The 27,521-nt window shown below is 41.8% G+C and overlaps 1 protein-coding gene across 1 annotated transcript in view; it reads right to left on the bottom strand.

The window, feature by feature from the left end:
• Nucleotides 1-1,890: 1,890 nt before the first annotated feature.
• TSPAN2 (tetraspanin 2) overlaps nt 1,891-27,521 on the bottom strand; it is a 26,483-nt gene continuing 852 nt past the window's right edge. Inside the window, exons 2-8 of the mRNA XM_009272874.2 lie at nt 23,973-24,117; nt 10,020-10,117; nt 9,493-9,567; nt 8,844-8,945; nt 7,544-7,618; nt 6,715-6,798; nt 1,891-4,781 (exon numbers count right to left, since the gene is read on the bottom strand). Of these exons, the coding sequence (XP_009271149.1) occupies nt 4,716-4,781; nt 6,715-6,798; nt 7,544-7,618; nt 8,844-8,945; nt 9,493-9,567; nt 10,020-10,117; nt 23,973-24,117 (645 nt within the window). The 3' untranslated portion in view covers nt 1,891-4,715. The remainder of the gene's footprint in view (nt 4,782-6,714; nt 6,799-7,543; nt 7,619-8,843; nt 8,946-9,492; nt 9,568-10,019; nt 10,118-23,972; nt 24,118-27,521) is intronic.

Genomic DNA, 27,521 nt, shown 5'->3' with positions numbered 1-27,521 from the left:
GGTGCCCGGGGCCGGCGCACTGGGTGTCCGGACCGCCCGGATGCAAAAGGTGAGGCGAAGGCAGCCCTGCCGCGGCGGGAGGGTCTCTGGGGGACGCCGCGGTTAGAGCTGCCGCGCTCGCGGGAGGGAGTGTGTGGCGGAACCTCCCTAGCGTGAAATCGGGGCGTTTGTGGGGGACTGGTTCTGGCAGCGCACGCTGGAGGGCACAGAGACGAGTTCTCCCTAGTAGTCGTTTATTTCAGGTTATTTTTATTAGAAAGTTGTTTCAGATTCAGGACAGAAAAGCTGATGAAACGCCACTTCAGAACGCATTAGACTAAAGGGAAGTGAAAGCTGATTTCAGCAACAGAATAAGTTTTCTTTTTTTTTTTCTCTCAAAGAAAGCTGCCATAGAGGTAATTCTGCTACAGACTTTGCAGCATAAACCGGTATGCCAGTTCCGTCCAAAATCAGAATTTGTGCTATAGAAACAAATATGTTATATTGGAAGTGGTTTGTGCTTTGGAGAACCTAGTGGCTGGAGCACCAATAGAGAGGAAGAAGTTGGATTGAAAACTTTTATTTATGTACATTTTCTATGAACAGCATCTGATGCTGTTAATCAGTAGCCTCCAAAGGCTGTAGAATATAGCATTTGAAGGCTTAAGATAACTCAATTTATTTTTCAATATATAAGAAATATATTTTGCTATAAAACTATCACTTTCAGTATGAAGAAAAGTGAAACACGAATCTTCATTGTAGGGATGTTACAGGGCTGTGCTTCATCAGCTCCTGTGCAATCTCTGCAAGATACCAAAACTGGCTGAGGTTTTCCTGTAACAAATGAAGCTCCCACTAAAGTCAGTGACAGAAAAATTAGACAAGGGAAATGTGAATAATGATGTTTAGAGATATAATAAGGGCATCAACAATTTACATCTTTATGCTTTAGAACAAACCGTTTGACAGGAGAAGAATAAAATATGTGTGATGTGGTTTCAGAATTAGTACTTGGAAGGATTTGATCTTGTCATTTTCCTCTGAAACAGGTACCAGGAACAGGCCTAAATGGGTACTTCTGCTGACTTATATGGCAGTTACTGTGTATCTGGTGCATACAAGCATTAGAGTTTGTTAATTAAATCCTGGCATGCAACTCTGGAGCATGAACTGTATTTGAGGAAGTTTAGATGCTGGTTTGGATTTAGTTACCTTTGAAAAGCTTTCTTATTGAAGACATATGGTGTAGTTGCTTGGAAATGATATTGTACTGCCGACAAAGATCTCAAAGATTTTGCACTTTCAAGAGCTGAAATGAAAGAGCAGCAGCACAATAAACTGTGGGCACTATATATCCAGTTTTGATAGCCATAACCCCACCTGTGACATCTGAGCATTTAAAAAGGGCTGTTCAAGCTAGTTAATGGAAATTGGAGTTGTTAACTAGCTACGATCTAAAAGCAACAGGAAAGAATTCTTACAGCTTTGACAGGGAAAGGACAGCTGTATTTTCTGTCCCTTAATAAGTTAAAAAAGACTTTTGGTTACTAAGATGCAGAGAAAACTGCAAATATATTATGCACCTGACAACAGCAGGAAACAACAGAGGCTATCTGGATTCTGTTAAAGGCACTAGTAGATGCATAACAGCTTAACTTATACCAATAACTTAGAGAACTAAACCAGTAACTGGTATTATGCTGTTCCTGATATGCAGTGCAAGTATCCCGTATACCTAAATAGCAGTAAACCCTAGAGTATAAGCAGTAATTATGCTCAGAAAAACAAATGCTTCAGAAAAACGGAATTTCTTCCTGTTCAGAGGAAGAAAAAAAACAACCCACAAACACAAAACACTTCAGCAGAAAGTTAGGTTGTTCAAGTCTGAATTTATAGAAGGTTTCTTTGTACCACTCTTCCCTGTTTTCATAAGGCACTTCGATGTTTTTGTACTTCTGGGGGAGTTGGGGGGCTGGGGAAGCAACAGAAGTTTCTGCAAGCTGCCTTTTTACTCAGTGCATCTCAAAAGCAGGAGTGGGCATCTTCCAACTTACTCAAGAAACAGTGAACGAAGTAAACTCTGTTCCTATCATTACATTCTGGTGCTACAAATTTGAGGAATTAAAACCAATTATATGCACATGTGTTTAAAATAAATAAAATACTGTCATTATGAGGGGGAGCGTAACAGAAGGAAATAGCTTTATTTGCAATAAATTTCTATCCCTGTGCAATAATCTTGGAACCTGAACCACTGGCTTCCCTATCATGATATTTTTACTTGGTTTTCCTGGAAAGCTGTCTTGCTCTGAATGGCAAAAATGACACTATACACAGGTTTCTTCTTTCTGTCAGTATTACGTTGGGAGAAAACACCCTGGTTTTACACTATCCCATTATCTATTTAGAGGAGAACCAGTTGTAGGGACAGTCTCAAGTGTACTTGGGATCCAGGAAATTGCTTTGGCTATGTCAGTTGTCCGCTGTGAGAAACTTACTTTCTTAGTTTCAGCTTGGGACCCTCATGGATTTGCTGCCAGTGTCATTCTCCCAGTTGAGCCTTTCTTAGGAGCAGACAGCAGATCGGGGCCCTATTTCCTGGTCTGATGCTTGCAGAATAAGGTCCCAGGCCCTACTTTTACATGGCATCCATAGCTAATCAGCTGTGAACAGAGTGATACAAGCCTAACTCTTTTTTTGGCATACAATACAATGTCTCCCTGTCAGCTGGGTACCTGAAGCTAGGCCCAGAAACTGCTCAGTTGGCAGTGCCTGCTGCATACCCGGCATTTAGTGCACAGCTGTCTGTGTCACAGTTTGTGGTTGAACAATTTGAAAAGAGATCTATGTAAAAGACAGCAAGATGTGGCAATTAAATTGGATACATGGAACAGCAATATTATTTCCAATCCTGAAGTAACAGAAAAGCGATGGGAGTTTGAGTTTCTTTGGGAAATGAGAGATAAATGTCACGAGGAATGTATATTCCACACAAACGTGCGCTAGAATGAAATCCCATTTCTTTCCATCATGTTTCAGTGGAATAAAGACCCCATGACTTGTAAATGCCAAGTCCTGTTAGACACCATGGACCATATTAATGAGATATGTAGTTTAGCTGAACTTTTCCCCATCACATATGGAACAACTGCATCAGAAATCTGACTAGTGATCATCAGAGAGACAGAGCTGCTATGTGGATATTGTTAGCAAAAAGCTGTTCTCTGAAATGGTGAATTATTTCGAGTAAGCCAAAAATTAAAGAGATTCTGAGCCTTTGATGTAATTTATTTTCCCCTTCTGGGGACAACCTTTCTCCCTTCTAGGCTGTTTTAAAAGGAACATTCTCTTACGAATAAATATGACAAATAGAAAAATAAAAATATAGAAACAAACTATGTAAACGCAAGCCCTGAGGTATTTCAAGCACACAGTGTAATTTTTATACCTGACATGCAATCTAAAGGTTCCAGTAAGAAAATTTACTTTATGGCTCTGTAAAAATGTCCCATCTTTCTTTCCTGCCTTACACCCACAAGAAAGGGTGAGAGGTTGAGGTAAGAGCCCCATGGAAGCTGTGATAGTCACAGAAGCAGAAACAGAGGATATTAAAGTGCTGCGTGTCTTTCCCTGACCATTTTCACTCTTCGGTTGGCTTCCACAGGCCAATTAGATTCTACAGAGTATCTGACAAAGCTGCTGCTTTTCTGGATATAGGCTCCACTCCTGCACCAGCATATATACCATAGAGAGTCTTGCAGGATAAAGGAACTTCTGAATAAAGATTTTAGTGGCCCCTTTAACTCATAGATTTTGTGTGTGTGTGTCTGTGCATTTCAGGCTAGCTTGGGAAGCTTAAGCACACTTTGCACTGCAATTGCTCCCAAATGACTGCATTATCTTGCTAGCTTCCCACTTCTCTCCCCCTCTTCCTTTAGCCTGGATCTCCTTGGACATGTTTCCTCCCCCAGATCTTTCTGCATTTGCACGAAGGGTCCAGTACTAAAAAAAAAAAAAAAAAAAAAAAATCCAGTCTCTGCAGGACAGTGAAGTCAAAGGGTCTACTCACATGAATTAGTTTGCTGGAGCAGGCCCTTAGGCGTTAAATTTTTTTTAATAAAGTCCAATTTTATTAATTGTACTCTGTTTGGGCTTTGGAGAGAACAGTTACAAAATGGATCATAGGTCTTACTTTTTAAAATGGCATTTGTTCCTCTGCTAATTCTTGGCAAACAGGGGCTCAATACGAAAGGGTTTCAAGCACTGTATACCTATTGGTGTGTGTACACTCTTGCATAGTGAGACTCTGAAAGAATATGCATGCAAACATGCACACACAACATATTCCATTTGCACATACTTACCTAAACAAGGTACTGCATATACATGTACCTGCTCATGTGCATATATATTTGTAAGGAGAGATATGCATGTGCTTACACAATATCTATAGATGTGTAAACTCTTACTTGCACAGATACAAACATTAAAAATCAAATTAGTCTTAAATACACCTTTGCTTTTTTCATTAAAAAGGACATTTTAAAACCCTTTTTTGTTCACTTTGGTTTTACTGTCACTAATACAGTTCACCTGCTCACCTAATGGGATATTTTCCTCTCAGTATGTTAAAACACTAATTAAAATGCATTACAATTATTAAATTGGGTAGAAGAGCACTTCTTGTAAAGCTTAGTCTGGAACTCCTGGGACATAGTTGTGCAGTGAAAGTTTTAGATCATGTCTCTTGTGTTACGGATCACACAGCACAGAACCATGCTGAATATCATGCCAAAGATCTAGAAGAGAAGGATGCAATTTAAGGATCCACTTACAAAACAGTTATAAAATAGTCTGCATATCAGAACAATCTGAAGGTTCTTATGGCAGAGTAGCAAGTGACTGCTTCTAAATACAAACCCCGAGACATCAGACAATTAAGATAAAAGAGATTTCACTGATACTCAAAGCCAAGATTTTATCTGCTCACACTAGTTTCACTGTTCTTTGTTCTAAATGTTCAGGCCAGCATAACAGCCCCAAACATTAATATTATTGACATAAATTTCACTGACATCAATAACTGTGACTGTTGGTATTATGCCTAGTATTGCACCAAAAGGTTCTGAGTTTCAGAATGCTTCTACGTGGAATATTGTATACACATTTGAATGAGAGAAGAGAAACTGGTGCTGAGCATTGCGGTTTTACAGAGAAAGCTAAGCTCTTAACAGTTACTACTCAAGACCAAGACTATACATTAAATATAAAACTCTATTCGTGTTAGGGAACTAGTTAACTAGAGGGAATGTTAAAAGCAGAGAACAGTGGGTGTTGCGAGTCTCCAGAAATTTCTTTTTTGCCACAGATTGATTCTCCAAAGCAGTTAGCAGCTACCTCCTGACGCTTCATTGCTGATGATGGGAGATGAGCAATACTATCAGGCCGTTAAATGACTGAGTTGATATCCCCTCCCCACACACCTCCCTAAGGAAGGAGACAGCTGACTAGTCATACCCCATGAAGTGTCAGAAACAAGCACAGAAAAACGTACAGACATGTTTCTGCTGCTAAAGAGGTTATCATTCAATAACTTCTGCTGTATCTGAGGTGGGAAGCCATAGAAGAGATGTTCATATTTCTAGTGTATCCTTGTTGAGCAATGAGGTTATTGGAACTCTGTCCCACCCATGCTGCTTTGCTGTATTTTTGAGTACACCTTCATGTTTTATACAAATCACAGGATTGTTTAATCCCCTTTACCCACACCACGGTTTCTATTACATGTATAAACTCTTCATCTGCTTTTAAGTGTCCACATAAGTCCACGAACCTCCTGCTCTTCAGAGCAGCTAAAGGTATATGTCTTTACTAATATTCTGGCTCCTCATGCTGCTGGTTTCTGAGCCTGAAGGAAGTTCATGGCACACGCATGCTGGAAAATGCTTTCTGTTAAAGCCTGTGTTTGATACACACTGCCCACTCCTGCCATATCCTTGCAGCAGGGTGACATCTATTGGTCACAGCTCTGTCATGAAGGAGCAGACCTTGGGAATACAATACACACTTGTGGGAGGTGGACTGTAAGGAAAGTTACCGACACTTTGATGACACAATTTGATGAAAGAGCTGTCTGTAACTAGGTGCTACGCGTTTAGGAAAGAAATGTTGTTCTGAAAACTATGCAGTTTAAATCCTGTTCCTTTAACAAAATACATACTGATCACTGGATCTATGACCTAGAAAATCTGTTTATAAACTATCCTTCACATTGAACCAATGCTACAGCCAGCATTTTTCTGGAAAGCCATTTCTATACAAAGGGTAGGTATTCTGTATTCCTTATGAAATCTAAGGAATGGATCATCAAAGGGCCTAAAGCATCAGTCTGAAGTTGTTTTAGAATAGATTAAATGCTGCTACGGCCTTTTGCTTTTCAGTTTAGTTCATGTGCCTTCCACTTTCCTGCTATGACAGCAAAATAAGATTACCATTAGATACTTTGGACCCTGTCTAAGGACACAGAATGAACTGGTAAAACAAAGTCACGCAAGTCTGCTTGCACTGATGTGGGCAATTCCCAGAGAGAGGACACACTGAAAGTGGTAAGAATAGCTGCACCTTTGAGGAATCTCACCAGTTGCTGCAAAACACCTCCTACAAAGCTTTGAGTGAGGGGCAGGGTACTGGGCTCAAATATAGGTTTGAGAGTAAGAACATGGATTTACTCACTGTGATGCCAGCAATTGCAATTCCAACAATTCCAACTAAATGCAGATTAGCATCAATTACATTCTGGATTTCAACCAGGCAGTTCTATTAAGAACAAAATTGAAAGATTTTTACTCCTAGAAAAATATACTCCAACCAACTCCATCAGCTGTTCTCACTAAACAACAGATAAACATAAAAAATATTATTGCAGTCACTGTCCTAATTCTTGCATCTATGCCTTGTGTTTTGTTGGACAATTTTCACAGCATATTCCCTTTTCTAGTGAGACATCTGTACCTCTTGCCTGTACAGGCTGACACATACAAGTAATTTTCGTACAATCAGTTTTCCCTAAATTTAAAACCCTTTATATGAGAGGCCATGCTAAATCAGGAAGTTTGGCCCTTCAGATTGACACTGTACTCACCAGCAGATTCCACAAAAGACAGAAATAACAGTATCCTTCTTAACACCAACAACGCTTCTAGTGAGGAGTCTCCATGCATGATTAAGGCAGGCACTTGCCAAAATTCAGCCTGCACAGGGCTTTTCATTTAGGACTCCCATTCTGCTACATCCTTCCCACTTTTCTTTTCAGATGATGTAATATTGTCTCAGCTACCATGGGATGCTACAAGCAGGCTTCAGAAATGAGGGCTGGGCATGTTCAATATGACCTCCAACTTACTTCTGCTTCCACTCTGCTCCATTTCATATGGAATTTCATGCTGGAATTTGCAAGGTAAAAAGGAAGATCTTCCTTTCTTTTACTTACAGAAGGTCTCCAATTTTACTAAACAATTGACATGAAAAAGTGATTAGAACAACCAGAACAGAGGACACTTGCCTTTGGCATCTGGATATTCTCTGGACAGGGTAATCCCATTTGTTGTTCCATATTATCTTTACCACAGCATTGGAGCTAAATGAGAGAGAGAGAGAGATATGAAGAATCAAAGAAGGGGAAACCATAGACTTGTTTCATACTGAAAGTGAGTTACTACTTTCATACTGAAAGTGAGACAATAAGTAACTAAAAAAAAGAAACAATACAGATCAAGTCATAAATTTATTGCCTATATTAACTGCCACCTCTGGTAGAGTTCCAACTGCGTGGGCCAAAATTCTCAAAAATCAGTTTCAATTGTCTGAAGCCATAGCAAAGAGACAAATTTGTATTACAACTCCTAGAAGGGATTTTTATCACAGTATCTCATAACAAGGCAAACAAGTGGATTTTGGAAAAGCAGATCCCTGGCTTACAAGGAAACAGGAGTTGTTAAAGGGAGAAAGCAGAAAGTTCAAATAGCGCATACAGAATTATGGGCAATGCACAAAAGCTACAACAGAGAATATTAGAATCTTTATTTCTGACAAAACATAGTGCTGGGTTTGGAGACAGTAATAAATCAGAGTGTTTCAGAGGGTTTGTTTTTCCTGTTTGCCTATCTCCCACAGAATGCTTGGAATTCCTCTTCGGGTCAGAAATAACAGCTATGGGAGAAGGACAAAAGGGTCTGAGGTTGTGAAATGTTTGTTCTAAAGAACGTGGGAATGCTGTAAGGAGCAACAAAGCTTGGGCTTGATCTCTGTGGGAGGCAGTGTAGACAGGATGGACACAAATAGGATTCAGGAAGTCACAGGTTCTAATTCTGATTCAGACACTAACTTTTTGGGTGGCCTGAACTGAGTCACACATGTGCTTTTGGTTCTTTACCTACTTGGTTCAGTCAGTGACAGGATCTGCCACATTGTAGGTCCTGGGACACAGGTCACAATTTTTTCTCTCATAAATGCAGAGAGATTCAGACCTTTTACCTCTCTCTGCATTTGTGAGTATTTATTCTTGGATTTTAATATCCGAAAGGGCCATAATAGTCATATCTTCTGCACAACAAAGACCAGAAGCATCAGCTGAAATTTAAAAGCCTGGCCATTTTCACTTTCAAAGGTAGGGATCACTTTGGATCTGAAAATCAGAATGCTGACAGAGCCATCAGGAAACCAAGTTGTGAGCTTCTGGCTCCATTTTAAGTAACACTCAGTTCTATTCTTTCATACCTCAGTGGGAGGCATTCTGCATTTTAAAGGGTAATGTGACAGTAGAGTAGTAGTGCAAGGTATTAAAGCTCAGGAGGACTACTCACAGCCAAGTGGTAGTGATAGATAGTCCTGTTGACCTTCCCCCCTGGGTTTTTCATATAGTCATCATAAATGTCTTCATAGATTTTCTGGGCTTCCTGTATTGCCTGCAGGAATCAGAATTTCCAAGTGAGTGGCAAATAAGTCTTACCCCCAGTCCAGTGCAGACTTCCAGCTTGTGTCATCAACCTCCAGAGCAGAAAATTATGCCTGGTAAACTGAGGTACCATGATTGGAAAGATAGGATGTTTTGTGGCCTGATGGCATTCAGAGGGACTCTGCATGGGTCAGAATGTACATATGCTGTATTCTGTGTTTTGGGTTAAACACTGTTAGCTGGAGAAGTTCAATGCTTGAATTTGTTTGCCCTTTTCCCAAGCAATACCCTCTTATCATATAGTTCTACTTGATGTTCCTTGTGGATGTAAGGTTGAACCACACCTACAGGTTTTCTTTAATAGAGGGGGGCAAAAACTGCATCCCATTCTGGACTTGTGATAACGCAAGCTCTCATTGACTCCACATAAGAATGTCAGAGAGTCTTCTGGGAAAAGTCTCCTGGAAAGTTTTCCTATGCAAGAGCCAGACTGTAGGTCAGTCAGCACTGGAATCCATAACTCCCCATTATTACACTAGAAGTTGCTTGCTACTTACCACTTTCTTGCCTATAAAGGCAAACACTCCAGCAGTAACCTCAGCTGCAAATATCACCAACAAGCAAGCAAAGAACTGCAGAGGAAGAATAGAATCTTATATTAATATACCTTGCACAATTCTGTTTTAGACGGACTCCCAGTCAGTCCCTCATCCTTGCCCAGGCCTCAACAGCCCACACAGTAACTGAAAGAAAGCTGGTAAGCAGGGTCCGTAACAAGGGTGTCAAGTCAGATTTCTTGTAATATGGAAACAAAGGTGGAAATGGCAAAGATGTGGCTCAGATGGTAGCTTCAGAAAAGACAGAAGGTAATTCCAGGAAATATATCACATGAGACAAGCAATGGAACTTCTTCATGTATGGAAGCTCTGCAATAGCACAGTGGCTAGAGATGCTAGATTAGCCAGTAAAAGGACATAAGATATTTCAGGTCTTGGACAGCAAAGATCTTTCCACTAATCACACAAAGCATATGCTCTTGAATGATTTTCCTGTGCAGCCCAGGCCCTTGAAACCTTTTACTTACTGCTCCAAGTAAGCACTGAGATTCCCGCGCTGCTCCACAGCACCCAAAAAATCCAACTGTGGTCATGAGAGCCCCTGCTCCCACCAATACATAGAGTCCTATGAAAAATCAGAATCAGACAAGAATTTAAGAAGGTTTCTCTTCGCAGTCTGCTACCTATTTTGTCAAAACCACACATTTCTAAGTAACAATGGTCTCTGGCTCTCACAAAGAACACCTGTTATACAGAAAACTTGCTCGCCACAAAAGGAGACCAGTGATTTCTTCAGAATTCATGGAGAATCTCATGAAAACAAATGAGAAGACTTCCACCTCCCAAGTTTCCTGTCCCAAGGGCAGCTCAGTCCAGGAAGGACATACACCATACCATCCAGAACCACCTTACAACTCTTCAGTGAGGAACGTAAGACAAAAAAAAAAATCCAACATTGCTAGAGGGCTTATTTCTGTGAAACCTGCAGCTGGAAATGTGCTGTACTGCTATGTAGGGGTGGAACTTAAAAAGCTACCTGGCTCTATCAGTTGCCTGGCAGTACATAAAAAAGGACATTTGAAGATCTTCAGGAAAGGTACAGGCACTACGTTGTGATGTTCCTCTAAAATCAATGCTTTGGCTGGGGAAAAAGCTGAATGCTATTGGAAAGAAAAGGATGATTGGGGAACCCCTTGAAAGCTGTTAGAGGAAGTGATTGAAACAATGAATTTGCACCCTCTGGCAAAATAATGAGTGGGAAGAACAGCCTGAGGGAGGTCATAAGCTCAGCAATAGTCCTGAGCTTGGTCACTGCAGAGAACGGAAGCTTGTCTACAGTTCAGTGATTTGGAGCATGGCATCTTTTACAAGAAGTAGCTGCTTTACTGCCTGCTGGGCAGGCGTATTCCAGTGTCCCTACTTTACATTTTTTTTTCCTCCAACATACTGATGCAGGTGTCAGAATATAAGATATCAGCAGCTTTTAAAGGCTAATGTTATCAGTGCATTATGATCAGAAGACTTGGAGAAGAGTTGCCTGAAAATGGATAGAATCACAGAACCACACAAATCACATCAGATACTAAAAAAAGGCGATTCTGTGTGAAAGGCCTAGAGTGTCTAAGACTTAGAGGCCAAGAACCTTGCATGCATGGCCTAAAACAGCATCTCATGATGCATGCTGTCCTCATCTGAACTGTAGGATACCCTCCCACCACCTTATTTCAATAGGCAGAATCAGAGTGGCTCTGCAGCAGCCAGTGGCAACACTGCATTGCCTTCATGTTCTGGACATTCGCAGTTAAGTGTTACGCAGTTACTGAGTTGTTTAGGGGACTGCTCAGACACCTTAGCCAACCTCTTCCTGGGACTGCATTGCTGAATGGACTTGAGGCTACTGGCACAAGGGGTTATCTGTGTATAGACAAATTTAATGACATAAAGAAAGAACAGCAAATAGTGGATCATCAGACTAAACACGTTAGAAGGATAATGAAGCAATCTGGGGATGAGACTGCCAGCAAAGACCAGGCCTGAAACACGTACAGAACATGGGAGATGTCAGTATAGCCCCATGCATAGCTGAAGATGTAGGACCCTAGCTACGTTCAGAACTTGACAGGACAAAACCCGTAAGCAGGTTAGCAGAATAGCATTAACCTCTGCCACCTGTAAAACTGCTAGAAATACTCACATTCAACAGGGGTTTATTTTCTACGGGCTTTATCTAGGACAAAAGGAAACCAGAGCACAGAATTTTTCTTTCCTACTTGTAGACTTACATGCTTGATCTGTGCTTAGGCAATACATCCGTTCATGTGCGGTGTCAGTTCCCATCAGACCACAACAACTGTGTTTGTGCCTTGTCTCTGGCTACCACGTCAGCCAAAGTAAAACAGGCTCAGGGCAGTGCCTTGTAATTCTAGTCTTTGTCTTGTGTGGGCAACGTGGAGGACATGCAGAAATCTGCCATGCCAATCCACTGCTAGAAAAAACAGCTTCATTTCTCTCATGCCGTTACGAGGTGACAGTGGAGCTACAGACTCTGCACACTAGAGGGCACAGTGAGCCTTGCTCCCAGCTTTGACTATGCAAACTTTTAATGAGAACATTTAGTATTCTCAATTACCAATTTAAACATTATTTTAAAATCTGACCCAAATCTTTAGGGTTAACAGAGCTGCTGGCATTTACTAGAGAACCTAGACTAGAAAGCCCTACAAATGACAGTTTGCAATGATTGCTAGGAAAATGAAAAAACAAACAAAACTATCAATATACGAGCGTAGAGCATCTAGCTACTCTGCCACACAGATGCAGCCTGCTTGGAGAAGGCAAACTCCTGCCTGCTGCCCATTCATTGGCACATCACTGTCCAGTCACTGCATATTGGCCAGATATCTATCCCAGCAACTGTGATCCTTCTCCCCTCCATCCTTCTTGCCCCAGTACCTTTCTTGTGCCAAGGATTGCTGCTGAGGAATGCATTCTGCTAAATAGCAATAAAACAATTATAATTAATATGGCTTTGCCAGGTCCGTGATGCCAGATATGTGGGATTTGCTGCTGACTGTGCTGGCAGTTCGTACTCTCTATTTTCTAGATTTTTAATATTCGGCATCTTGTGACTTAACTAGGACTGAGCATTCTTCAAGCTAATACTTGTACACATATTCACAACACAGTGGTTTTTACTGAGGGTGGGATATACAAAGATATATATAGCTCAGGAGAGAAAGGTCAGCCCCCTGTGGAAGATGAATTGGAAAAGAAAAAATCTTCTCAGGTGCAGAACCTGCTGTTCAACTGCCAAACACCAAAACTGCCATTTTCTGAGATCTCCACGGTAACAAACGGAGTGTAATTACAAAGATGTCACTCCCTACTCCAGTGCCTGTAATTACTTATCAGGCAACTTAGCAGAGAGACTTTTTGATTAAGAAGACTGGAAAGAAGTCTTCCCATTTCTTTTTGTTGCTTCCAGCTAGCAAAGACAAAGCTCTCTGCGGCTCAGGGGTGAGACCACTTTCAGGAATTTGGATTTGCTTTTGTCTGAGAAACAGACGTTATAACATTTCACTTGCATGACTCACAGCTAAACCGCTACCTCAATCAGAACTTCCCTTTTAAGGCATCTTACAGGAAGAACTCACACCACTCACTAAACAAAGCTGAGCTTGCTGTGTGTCTGGCACCACAGATGAGCTAGCCAAGAGTTTAAAACCACCTTCTTCCATCTTCTGTTCAGGAGACTTTATTCCAGACTTTGTCCTTTCTCAGCCTGGGACTAGTAGTTGCTGATACTTGGAGAGCTATTTCTAGATGGAAAATAATGACAACACTTTAAAAAAATTCCACAAAACTGAAGATGTTTTTACTTGTCTACTATATATACACACATGTAATCTTTCACACAGGAATGAGACACTTGAAGAGTAGCTTGAAAAAAATTCAAAGAGCCCAGGTTACTTCTCAGCTTGCACTGTGAGGTTTCCTAGCACCCAGATCCAGGTATGCTCAACTGGAAGATGATTTCCAGGAAAGGTATCAAAGCAATAGATTCAGAAACATCCTAGATGGTGTACGTATATAAGACAGGGAGCTAGTATTTCTTTTCCTAGTGGGCTATATGCAGCAATGTAGGCAGGATCACCTCAAATTTTTAATGGGAATTGACCTAAACTGAAAAGCGAGACTCTCTAGAAAGGAAAGAAAAAGAAAAGGGTGACAATGTATGGCACCCCTTAGAATCACAGCCTTACCTAGAGACATCATGCACTGATAGCCATCAAGTTAGTCCAGTTAGGATCAGCAAAGCAGACAAATGCAGAAATTTGGTGGTGTTAATGTCATACATTGCTATGCAATAGTATCATGTGTCAGAAGTAACTAAGCTTCGCTAAAGCCCATTCCTTTCAAAAAAGCAGGATGGTAAGCAAAGCCATAATCAGCTTCTATTCATAAGCGCTTCCATTGTAAAATACAAAGCCTTGGCATGGCCTCCAATTTGGCATCTACAGCACAGCAGAGAAATAAAAAAGAGACTTAGTTTATAGTCACAAAATGGAACACATTTGATAGCTAGAAACTCTGACACAAAAAAGTTCACCACAAAGCTCAGCATGGCAAAAAGAAGTCAAGGTAGAGAGCTTGTTTCGGTGAATGGAAAATTTTGAGAAGACTGTCTAGCTGCAGCTTTTTGTGCAGCAGAAGTAAAAAAGTACAAAGTAGAAAGGAAGCAAATGTTTGTGGCCTGTGTGAAATTTTTCTTCTTGCCTCTGTTCATTTCCTGATTCCTAATTTTGTCACTTTGATCCGTGTCTGCTAATGAAGAGGAGAGAGAGTTTGACAACTAGCTAGTCTCCGAGTTCCTTGGCAGCACACAGCCCACACAGGAGCAGATAACAGATGAAGAGACAATACTGAGAACAGGCACACTGCTATGTCATTAAGGAGGGCAAACACTGGACCTAATGGCAGAAACCTGCCATCTATGTGACTGCCCACAACTCAGGAATATTTATTGCACCTGCATGCAGGACCCACAAAGCAAGTCACTCTCAGCCCCTGAATGCAAACGGATGAAGAGGCACATTCCAAAGAATTAAAAGCCATGTGCAAAATGCAATAGAAAATTGGCTGATCTGAGCAGACACAGCCAGGACACTGATGAACTATGAGGGGTACTGGAGGAAATATGGGCTTCTTTGTAAACACAAGAGGATGAAAAACAAAGTGTCACAGGACTGGGGTTGTTCTGGCCAGAGCCTATTCTCTTGACCTTTTTTGTGGGGAAATATTCAGGTTTCGGGGTGGTGGGGTTTTTTTTGTTTGTTTTAGCTGTGCTAAAACACCCACCCACCCAAATACACAGATTTTTATAAGCTGTGAAGAGAAAATAACACTTCTATTTTTAGCAGTAAGTCAAGTGAGAGAACACTTAAGAAATTGATTTCCCTTCTGGCTAAAAAATAGAGAGTGTAAGGTGGGGGGAAGCCCATACTTCAGCCATTGTTTCATTGAGCAAAGAACAAATTTGGAAAGCAGTAAAGCAGCAGCTTTTCTATATACTTGATTTTTTGATTCATCCCATGGGGAAAATAATTATTTCTGAAAGGAAAATGTCAAATGGGGGTATTCCCTGTGAAAATTCCAACAGGAGGGATTCCCATTTTCTAGCAGACTCTGCTTTGCAATTACAAGGGGAATTAAAAAGTTACCTGGCAATCTCAGAAAAACCTGTGGCTCCCAATAGTGAAGAATGGCAAATCCACAACTCAGTAGAGATCGCTAGATTGGCATCTATGTTCGTGGCACAGAGCTCTTCCTAAGATACTGTTTCCTCTGGGTATGAGCACATATACCCTACTGGGGCTGTACTTGGGAGACAGCAGATCTGCAAGTGTGAAGAAGCACCTCAAGAAGGATAAAGGGTATTCTGTGTGTCATTTCTGGATGAACGAAACCTTTGTGATTAGCAGTGAATACAGAATGTCATCATTTTAGACTAGGTAGAAGAGAAGGATGGAATTTTATAGCTGCTGACTGCAATGTCTTTATGTGTCTCAAGAGTGAGGGAGGGATCAGCCCCATGTTTAGAAAAATGACGAGTGAAATCTGCAAGTTCTTTGTTCCTTAGAGCAATTAAAAACTGCTCTCAAGGTAACATGCAAATCTATGCATAACTAATCTGAAAGGCAGTGTCACCAGTTCTTTAGTCTATCATATGGCACTTGGACAGACTAACAACTGTGTCCTTAGAACCAGAGTCCCTCTATGCTCCCATTGCAAAGAATCACGTCATAGCCAGAAGTGTGTACTACCAATGTTTTATGAACAGAAAGGAAACATTACAACACAAACCAGGCAGGTAGGAACCTACTAATGTGAACATTAAAACCATTTTTATTTCAGACAATGCATGAACTATCACTGCCGCTACCAGATATATTCTGCTGGCCGCCTAGGCTGGAAGAGATCTAATTTTAGAGTCTGGAATAGAACCCACTCCCAGAGTTGTTTTTTGTTTGGTTTTTGGTTTTTGTTTTTTTTTTCTTTTTTTTTTTCCCAAAAATCTTTCTTATGCTTTGTTATTACCAGATATATTCTGCTGGCCGCCTAGGCTGGAAGAGATCTAATTTTAGAGTCTGGAATAGAACCCACTCCCAGAGTTGTTTTTTGTTTGGTTTTTGGTTTTTGTTTTTTTTTTCTTTTTTTTTTTCCCAAAAATCTTACTGATGGCTTTGAGATATAAATCCCTGTCTAGAGCCTACTGCAAAGAGCAGGAACAGACAAATGTACACTGTCTCTCTGTCTGGCTTTATTTCACACGAGTTTCTTGTTTACCTGGCTGCTATGGTCACTTTCCATTTAAATAATTCTACTTTTTCTCTTTTGGACTGAGTAACTAACACTGAACAAACCGCCAACTGTTCACACTCCACTGAGAAAACAAGAAGCTCTGTTCTTGGTATAAGGGATCCAGAGGCAGTGATTACAGGAGTCCTAGAACCCAGACATGACTTGAAGAGATTTTCCTGAGGTTGCATGTGCATTACAGTCTGGGAGGCAGATGTGCTCCTCCACAGAAGGACTGAGGCTCTCAAGCCCTCAGTAGAGCACCAAGGAACCTGTAGTGCAAATGCACAACTGGAAAAGATGAGAAACACATGTAGGAGTTGGAAATAGCAGGCCAGACAGGGACAGAGGTGTATGTTGCACATGGTAGCACAGTCAGTTCAGCCTCTCTGAAACAGGCTTGTTACTAGAGATTACCATTTTTGTGTTAGTAGATTTTTAGTATATTTATCTATAAAATACATTTACAAAAGTGGAGAAGAGAGGCAGAGTCCTCTGAAGGAAGATGAATTTCTGGAGGACTGGAACATACCCTTAACTGGAGCATAACGCACAGACATAATTACATGTCTTGTGTGAATTCAACAGGTATTTCATAGTTAATCTTCCTGGACCCACAAAAGCATTACAGACACCAGCCAGTTTGTAGGCTTCTGCTGATGCACAAATCCTGAATTTCAATTTAAAAGCAACCTCACTGTAATGTGACATCCCAGTCCACTGCCTCTCCCTTCCCACAGAATACCAGCACTTGTTACATACCTTGCTCACATGCATCTCACAACCCTAAATAATTATGTCCCAAATTCACATAAGCCAAAGTATGTTAGCTATTACCTTCTCAGTAGGCTCCAATGGCTCTGTCAATATCTACTTCACCCTATACCAAACTGCACTGAAGTCAGATGTAATCAACATACCTGTATTAGGTGGATCTGTACTATCGCAGCTGAATTTCACAGAATCCTGTGGCAATGGATTCTACAATTTAATGATGTGAATGGTATGAAAAACTTCCTAATATGGAAGTTGTTCATAGTGCATAGTATGATAATAATCTTGTCAAACTTCTTAGTATTTTTTCTAGTTTTATTGCATCCTTTTTGACCAGAACCACATACAGCATTCAAGACACTGAGTGCACTGGAAATTTACACAATGACATTAAAATTTTTCAGTTGGATTATCATTTCCTTTCTTAATAATTCCTGACATTTTTATGCCTTTTTGACTGCAGCTGAGCAAGGCACTTTTGTCAAAAGCAACTGACAGTGAGTCTAAGATCACATTCCTGTGTGGTTCTAGCTAGTTTAAAGTCTGTCAGTGTTTATACTGCTTAGATTATCTGTTACCACTTGCATCACTTTGCTTTATTGATACTGTATTTCATCTGCCTTTTTAATATTCAGTCATTTGGTATTCTGAAATCCTCTCCCAATTCTCTGCAGTCCTCTCTAGATTAGGACACCCTGAATAATCCTGTGTGTATGCATACATTTCCATGCAGATATCAACAACAATTATACACTTCTAATGCTTAAATGCACAGGCTCCAAGCCACCCAAAACAGAAAACAGAGTGTGGCCCTAATGCATTCACAGAAATCTGCAACCCCCACAGTAGCAAAAGTTAGGACTCTGCAGATAGCTGTCTTTACCCACCGAAGTGCAGATAAAGTAAGTGCTGGAACAAAACAAGCCAACTCAATCAAAACCCTCTTTAGATGCTTTTGAAGTGACACACCCCAAAAAGGAGCTAAGGGCTCTTTTGTTGCTGTTTTATTTTTTTTCAGCAGACAAAATGCTTTCCTCTTAATGGCTTCATAGTGGACAGTCCCATTGTATTTCCAGCTCTGTCAGAATGAAACACAACACAAGACATTTCCCTTGAGATACAATAGGTTATATTGGTTTGGTTCTTTATCTAGAAGCCACTTTAGAGACTGGCATCTAGAACAGTAAGTGCTTTTAAAGATAGTATGTATGAAGAACAAAGCATGTAACTGAAAATGCCTGAGCATTCCTGGAGCTTAGTGTGCTGCTGCAGCAAGAGGAAACATCTTGATGTCTTTTTACTTCATGCAGGACCAGTGACAGGTTTATCCCTAGGTCACTTGCTACAGGTGGCTGTTTCTGGAAAAGTAGAAGTGTTGAGCCTGTAGTGCTGGGCTCTGGCCTGTGCATGGGCAGTCTGACCAGAATCAGATACAACTGCTTGATCGCTCACTGAGGTAGGCTGAGGGACACCCCACGTACTTAGTGAGCGGTACTGTCAGAGTTCAGCATTCACAGCAGTGCGACCAGTGTGCAGGCACCAGGGTGACTTGCAGCTGCCTAGAGGAAGGAGAAGAGGGTGTGTCAAAGAAGGAAACGGCGTAACTGTCGGTTCAACTGTTGCTGCTGTGTGGAACTGGCTAGCTTTTAGATAGCTACACACAAAGTGAGTAGGGTGAGAGAAAGGTTTACCCAGCAGGACAGTTTAACAGGCAAAAAGCATATAGTGCATTATCATGCTTAAGTGATTAATTAAAAAAAAAAAAAGCAGCTTCCTGAATCTCAGTATATTGCAAATATAAAACAATCAACCTGAGGTAGATGGACAGATTATTCCATTAGGCTTAATTAGCTTGTTTTGTCAGAATTCTAACTTTGTGGTGGCCTTGCCTTTACTCTGCCAGGCGGGATACTGACTCTTAGGAAATGATTGCTAGGTTTTACGATCCAGCACAGAGACTGAGGACTTTTGAACAACTTTCATTTTGAGTAAAGTTTTTTTTGTGGGGTGGTAGTAGTGGTGTCATATTTTTTAAGCAGATTTCCAGTGCAGCAGCTTTCGTTTTCCACTCAGGGCCACTATCAGCCCTTTTTAAACCACTCTTCCTCAACTGCAGAAGACACCTGCACACAAGATGATAGGAAGAAAGACAAGTTCATTGCTTAAGTTTTAAGTACAGACTAAAAGCCTCTCCGATACACATGATGGCAGAACCATTTGATGCTCCTCTTGTGGTATTGCATCTCTACACAGAGGCTACTTTGCCAATAGCTCTCATTTTAAAGGCTGATAGAGTGTGAGAGACTATGGATTTTGGAGAGAAAATACTGTTGACTAAGGGTATAGCGCTTGACTCCAAAATACATTAATAGAACTATAACAAAATGGGGCACAGGAGCAGAGAATTGCATTTTACATGGATTTAACTGCTGGCCAACTCCTGTTTGTATGGGCACCCACTACTATGGAGAAAAACTACTAATATCCTTCAACTCCAGACATGACTTCATATCCTAAGGCATGTGCCATCTAACTGTACCTTTCAAAGCCAGAATGATCACTCATGCTCTCACAGACCCCAAGAAAAAGCCACAGCCACCCTGAAACTTCTGTCCACAACTGGTTTGGCCCTGATGAATGCCTGGACCACAGATTGGATCATGGAACTGGAGCAAAGAGAACATAACATAGCAGAAAGTTTGAGAGCCCTGGCTGTGCAGGAGAAGCAATGCTTCAGTGCTGCCAATTATGAGAAAGAGTCATCCAGATTGATTCATTCACATACATCAGTTTTTGTTACCATTCCTGATGGGGCTTGTGGAGTACATACACTTCATTTTTATTGCTACTGGCAGTGATGTGACCCTCTGCACTTCATTTATTAGGGATACAGAGAGTTTGTCCTTCATGTTGCCCAAGGAACCGGAACAGACTTTCCTCTGCAGCCACCAAAAGCAAAGAGGGGAGAATAGGTGTCTTGAACTGACCCTTAAAAAGTCCCCGTGTTAGTTTTTACTTCACAAATGCTCAACTTGCACTCAGCAGGCACTTTGTCTTCACTTCGGTGCTTTAGGTATTTTTAAATTTAAGAACAGAACTACTACAAAGAATTAATTAAGGACCAATTAATTGTGAGACAGCAATGCTGACATCTTGGGTTCACACAAGCATCTCTTTTCCTTCTGATTGTTGCAGATTTTCCTGCCCAGTAAAAACGCCAGAGTCTTGGTACAGGAGTCTCAAGAAGGACGAGCAATCTGAGGAAATTCCCTTTATTCTACAGATCTTTTCTCCGTTTGGTCAGTACAATGTCACAGACAACTCAGATAAAAGTGGTAACTGCCCAGCTATTGATCTTTGCTGAAATTATCTTTTTTTTTTCTTTCTTTTTTTTTTTCTTTCAAGTACAGCTAAGAGAGGAATATATGAAATCTACCAGAGCTGAACTGCAATAGAACAGGAAAGCTACAGTTTTGCCTCACCACTTGAAGCACAGGCACAAAAAACGTACTATGAGATGGAGTAACATAAAAATATTGTCATGCCTGCCACTGCAGTGGGAACTTCAAAAGTTGGGGAGTGGTTAAACATTGGAACAGGCTGCCCAGGGAAGTGGTTGAGTCACCATCCCTGGACGTATTTAAAAGACATGTAGATGCGGCACTTAGGGACATGGTTTAGTGGGCATGGTGGTGTTGGGTCGATGGTTGGACTCGATGATCTTAGAGGTCTTTTCCAACCTTAATGATTCTATGATTCTATGACATCCAATTTTAGGAGGCTGCTCCAGTGTAAGAGACATCTGGTAAAGTGAATGGAGACTGCATGCGTCAAAGAGTTCCAATTCTAACCTTTTATGTTGTAGGTTAAAAAACTGCAAGCTGCAGTGGGGAATATGGATCACTGAACACAAAACCACAAGCAACAGAAAACTAAGAACATGTATGTGCTTGACCTCAGCACTGCTGCCTGTAAGTTGTTCTCAAACCAACAAAAACATTTCAGTGGCTGGAGAAGATGAACAGGCCTGGTTGCCAAGTCATGGCCCGAACTGTTCCAGGGGGCAGAAAAGACAGCTGGACTGCTGGTAAAGAACAAGGCTATTTAAGGAGACTCATTCTGGCCTAATGGAAAATGCAAGGATATAATTATCAATTATTTTAAACTAAAACAACATTTCAGATCCAGGAAAAAAAAACATCACAAGGAAGCACAAGAGAGAAGCTGGTTAGATTCAGCTGGCACCTCAATCCAGGTACAAAAAGAGCAAAATGTGCTGCTCTTTAGAAGCAAGAAAATGAGATGTTTTCCACAAGATGATGATTCTGGACAGTGCTTCAACCTGTGAAGCAAACTCTGAATGCAGCAGCACTGTTGTTCAAGCACTGACGCAAAGCTGATAGGATCACAGGGGCTTGGCTTATCACAAGGCAGCCACAAAAGCGGTCAGTGGAACTGAGCTAAAGAAATTATTTTTAAATATATGGCTGTATGTTTATATCTCCAAGTCATACTGATGATCTGCTTTCTCTTTCAGCCCTCTGGGCAGCTGCTCCTTGTGTGCTGCACAGTGTTCCATATTAAGAATTCCTATGCAAAATTCTGGCTGTCACCCAGAATGCATGTTACAGAGCAAACACACAAAGCCAAATAAACAACACTCCTAGAGTCTCTGTGAGAAGGGCCCAATACACAACTGTCAAGGGGGACTCAGAGCTGAAATCTCCTAGAGAGGTAAAGCTCTTGAGCATGACTGTCAAGTGCAGCCTTGTCTGCTGCAAAAAAAACACCATTATGGAACTTATCACCGTTCTTCTACCACTGCCTTCGTCACAGATTGTTAACAGCCTCAGACTTCTGAATGGCTGCCCCATCATGTGCTCAGAAGTCACAACAGCATCTAACATCATTTGTAATGAGGGGGGGCAGCAGAAATTTTTTTGTTCTTTAACGGGAATGCTCCATTCAGAGCACAATGCCTATTACAAAAAAGGGCCAAAACTTTGCTCTAGAATTCAGTCGAAAGAGTAAGTTTAAAAGAATTCTCAACATACTTATATTCTGTTCCTTAGCACTTCCTCTGCTAGCAGTTACATATTACAGCATACAGCTCTATAAATACATGTGACAGCCCAACAGTTGAATGTCACAGTATATGACAAAACTTTTACAAGAACATTCCCCAGGACTTCCCAAAATTAACAACTCTGATCAGCTTTTGTAATTCCTATTCAGGACTGAAGCAGATTAAATCTTTTAGAGATTTCAATACACATGCACCAAAGAATATCTTGTTTACACAGTGTTACAGTCTGCACTGCAAAGCTGTGAAATGACTGTTGTGCTTATTCACATAACAGGATGTATTACTTTCTGGCTTCTAACAAACCAACAGTACTTGATCTTGAAGGCCAGAACATCATTCTGTCTTGTTGAATCTCCTGGGTCAAACATAAGTGGATAAGGCAGGGAAGAGTTCCAAGATACAGCATAGGAAATTCAGCAGGTATAAACTGGATCTAGAAATGAAGTTGGTGATCTAATACACTGCTGACATAGCACCTCAGATGTAAGAGAAAAATTAAACCATACTTCGTGGCTCTCTGTGTCAGTGGAAGTGCTATAGGGTATTTTACAGTAACTCTCAGGTCCCAATCAAATTTTCATCTGAATGGTTTTATTCAGCCTCGTAAACTCCCACAGAAACTTTGCTGGACATAACATTTTACCCACCTATTCCCGCGGTACTATAGTCAGCTCTGTGCCTCTAGCCTGGTTGCATATATGAAAGAAGTTTCAGGTTAGGACTGTGGTGTATCAGAGTCAAGGTCTTCACTAAGAGAATTGGGGTATTTAAAGTAACTGCACAGCCCAGGCAATATTCCTGTGATGGGTAACTGACTGCTACAGGACATCTTGGGTCAACTTCCATTCCTGGCCACCCTGTCAGAGTGGCTTGATGGACAAGGCAGGACTGGGTATTCATTCACACTTGGCATTTGTAGATGGCAAAAATGTTTGCACCAATTGGATTTTATTGAGTGAGTCCATCTCCAGGGGTGATATATTAAAACAGAAAAAAATCTGACTCTTCTGGTGTAAAGGCATGTTACAATTACCAATGGATAGAGAAATGCAGTTGCTGGCAGTCCTAGACAGCCGCTCTTTAAGGATGTCTATAGATACGTAACACAGGTGGCGTTTCCAGAAAACCCAACTGGAAATCCTAGGGAGAAAAAAATTATCTTAAATGCCTAAAATTAGATATGACCAATACCAATTCTGTGGGCTTGGGAAACTAGTTGATTCCTGCCTAGGTTGGACAAACAGTTCTGGAGATGACTGAACACTGTATAGTTTTACTTTTCAGCTGTGGAAGGATTTGCTCTGATACTTCAAGTCACACTGAGGGCCTCTGTGTGCAGACACAGGGAGAACTGGTGAGCAAAAGTTTTACTGCTGCACTGGTACTAGAAACATTCAGAAGTGACACTGTTGTTTTGTTGGCTAGCAGCTGCACAGAAAACTCTGGAAGGATATATTGATGAGCCCCATGTTCCAGGAGTCTCTGAACCATCTCAACTTCTATTCCGACAGTTGCACTTAGGATACGTGAGGATTGGATCAAATCTGGGAGAAGAATTCAGTTAGGCCTAAGGAAGTTGATGCCAAGTAGAGAAAGGATGAAAGCCATCATGCACATGACACACAGCACCAGAATGTCCAATTTGGTATAGTTCAGCCCAGGAATTGTTGGCCTTCATATAATTCAATGCATAAGGTGTGTCACATGCCCCAGGATGAAACCAAGGCTAAAGGTTACTGTCATCACAGGCACTTTAACTTACCCATGAAGAAATACTCTGGAGACTTTTTGTCTGAAGCAAAGTCTGCCATAACCCCACCAAACCGCAGCCATAGACCAAAGGCAATGACAGCCAATCCTGCCAGCTGGAAGATAAACAGACCAGTCAATACTTCAGTAACAATTGGCTGGAGAGCATCAAAGAGGTGTCATTGGCACCTTATGCTTTCTTGAAATCCCACAGCTCAGGACTGCACTGTCAGAAAATTCAGGAAGCACTTGCCAGTGTTTGGTAACAATGAATTCCTATTATAGTGCAATGTATGTCTTCCTTTCCTTTCCTTTCCTTTCCTTTCCTTTCCTTTCCTTTCCTTTCCTTTCCTTTCCTTTCCTTTCCTTTCCTTTCCTTTCCTTTCCTTTCCTTTCCTATCCTTTCCTTTCCTTTCCTTTCCTTGCCTTGCCTTGCCTTGCCTTTCCTTCCCTTCCCTTCCCTCCCCCCCCCCCCCCCTCTCCTCCCTTCCCCTCCCTTCCTTTCCTCTCCTTCTGTCCTGTCCTGTCCTGTCTTTTTCTCCTCCCCCCCCCTTCTTTCTCTCTCTCTTCAATGTAGTGGTGCTTCTGAACTTACTAGTGATTTTCAAACCTTGTAAGTAAGCTCATTTAGTCATCAAAACTTGGCCTGAATTGCAATAGGGAATGGAGTGCGGCAGGGGGGGAGGGTGTGGAGGGGAAGTGAGCACCCATGAGAAGAACAGACAGGCTGCAAAAACAATGAGGAACACTACCCTCCTTCCTAACCCTCAGAACCGCACTGTAGTCAGGCAGTATGCAGGAGGCCGCTCAGGGCCTGGGTCTGGAGGCAAGATGCTGTTACTGCAGGAAAAGCACCTGTGCTGGTTTCGGCTGGGATAGAGTTAATTTTCTTCACAGTATCTAGTATGGGGCTATGGTTTGGATTTGTGCTGGAAACAGTGTTGATAACACAGGGATGTTTTCATTATTGCTGAGCAGTGCTTACACAGAGTCAAGGCCTTCTCTGTTCCTCACTCCACCCCACCAGCAAGGAGGCTGGGGGTGCACAAGAGTTTGGGGGGGGACACAGCCGGAACAGCTGACCCCAACTGACCAAAGGGATATTCCATACCATATGACATCATGCTCAGCATATAAAGCTGGGGGAAGAAGGAAGGGAGGAACATTCAGAGTGATGGCGTTTGTCTTCCCAAGTAATCGTTACATGCCATGGAGCCCTGCTTTCCTGGAGATGGCTGAACATCTGCCTGCTGATGGAAAGCAGTGAATGAATTCCTTGCTTTGCTTTGCTTGCATGCACGGCTTTTCCTTTACCTATTGAACTGTCTTTATCTCAACCCACAAATTTTCTCACTTCTACCCGTCCGATTCTCTCCCCCATCCCACCGGGGCGGGGGGGAGTGAGCAAGCGGCTGTGTGGGGCTTAGTTACCAGCTGGGGTCAAACCACAACAGCACCTTATGGGGAAGTGCTGTGTGACCAGGAGTTAAGCCCTGCTGGCTTGACACACACCGAGCTTTTAGGACAGAAGTAACTTAATTGACTTTTTTTTCAACCCTCCTAGCTGTTTTAGGGTTAAGTAATAGCCTTTTGGGCTAAGAGGTGCCCCCTTCCCCTGTATGTATCACAGATCCAGTTCCAGTGTCACGGGATATATGATGCTGTAGAGAGACCAGCTAGACCTCTAAATCATCATACCAAACTACAGGAGACCATTGCTGCTGCTGCTCAGCTGTAAGAAGGGTTCTGTTTAGAGGCTTACCAGAAAGAGAGGCTTGTATTGTTCTTAGGGATGTGCTGAAGTTAAGTGTGTTTGGACCAACTATGACAGGACATTTTTCTGTAAATCACCATGGAACCCCCTATCGGAACTAGGAGCTAAAAGGATTATTACAGTGTACAGTATCTTGGATCACAGAAATGACTAACAAACAAGTAATGGATGCTGTCAAATGCAAGGAAAAATTCCTTTTAATGCAAACAAGACTAGATCAAAAAGGGAGTGTCAAGGCATGTTGTCTGAGGGGAAAGATCTATAGACAGTGGTCTCAGACCCACCGCATGCCAGACATATTTATAAGCCTACCAGGCAATGGTGTGTGTCCTGGCAGACAGCTTCAGCATCCTGCAGGACCAGGCACAATGCTCTGCTACTGTTCTGATGGAGGCCCAGAGCCTAGGTCTGTAGCAACTGCGCAACCTGAACGAGGTTCACAAAACACCTGCTGCTTACCATATCCTTGGCAGCCTGGCATGGTGCTTTTTTAATCTGTCCTGCATTGCCTGGCACTTAATTCATCTGGCATAGCTACAGCGAACAAAGAAAGCAGGCGAGCATATGGCTGAAAAGCTTGGGATCACAACTTTCCTCACAGAAGTGTCACAGCACAGAGTGTGAGGGTCCCCTGCCACCCTGGTCATAGCATTCGAACCTCCCTGCTTGCAGGCATGGGTTCAGCCTTTGGACTGCCAGAGCCCACTAGGAAGCCCCTCCTGTCAGCCCAGGCTTCTAAGTGCCTCTGGTAGTTTGGACGTGTTTGAAATGAAGGCCCCCACTCCAGCTGAGGAGATGGTTTCTTCCATCTCAATGAAAAGGCAGATAACAAAACACAGTAATTGTCACTTTTGTGAAACAACATAACACAAAGCTTTGTCCTTCTTCTGACTTGCAGCTGCAGCTGGGCAACATCACTCTGCTCCTACAGCTTGAGCACAGCAGCACTGTGTACCCGGAGCTTGCAGTGCTGTCACCAAGAGGGAAAAGCATTTGGTTTAACTGTGTTTCAAGCATAAAGGAGACAAAAGCCCAAAACTGCTTGCTCCAGAGAGGCTGAACAGGATTATTTTGTGACTTCTTTTTAAAAAACAGTGAATCAGAAAGAAAGAAAAAGACATGTAAGAAGGTAACATTGCTAATTGTTTTCCAGTGTGAAAAACTGGAAAGCTACTGGAAAGGAGAACACAGCATGAGGGAAAGTGAAATAAAAAAGAAAGCTCGAATTCAATTGTACCATGGAGCTATGAGACTATTAAAAAGGTGCAATGAGGGGAGAATGGCCATAGTATTCTCTAAATCTCTTGAGGGTTCTGCAGTAGACACTATTCATTGCCACATTAGGGTAGCTTTCAGCAAAGCAAGTGCAATATGATGCAAGGACTTTCTCTTAAGATGAACTTGTAAAAGTAGTAGCTGTTGGCTCACTATTTGCAATTGCATTATTAAAAAGCATCGTGATGCTGTGAAGAAGTGTACCGCTGGAATACACTGCACGGGATGCTGGGAGAACCCCTCCACAGCCTCCTGTTGCTTGAAATTTTATGCCTGTCGGGGAAACCGTCACTACTTTAAATTATCAGTTAAGAAAGATGTCTTTTCTCAGCAATGTCATCTTATATCAAGTATGTATTTTCCCAGGAAGGGCAGTATCTTTATAGAAGCGAGTAAAAGTCGAGAGCACTGCCAGGGCACTCTTGCAACGTCAACTCAGGTAGCCCAGCCCGCAGCGCTCCTCCGAGAGACCCGCGCATCTCCTCAAGGCTCGCCCCCGGCGCAGGGCAGCCC

The sequence above is a fragment of the Aptenodytes forsteri genome, unplaced genomic scaffold (genome assembly GCF_000699145.1).
Source record: "Aptenodytes forsteri isolate BGI_AS27 unplaced genomic scaffold, ASM69914v1 Scaffold142, whole genome shotgun sequence".
NCBI lineage: Eukaryota > Metazoa > Chordata > Aves > Sphenisciformes > Spheniscidae > Aptenodytes > Aptenodytes forsteri.
Note: the sequence above shows the minus strand (reverse complement) of the source record. Positions and strands in the feature narration are given on the sequence as shown.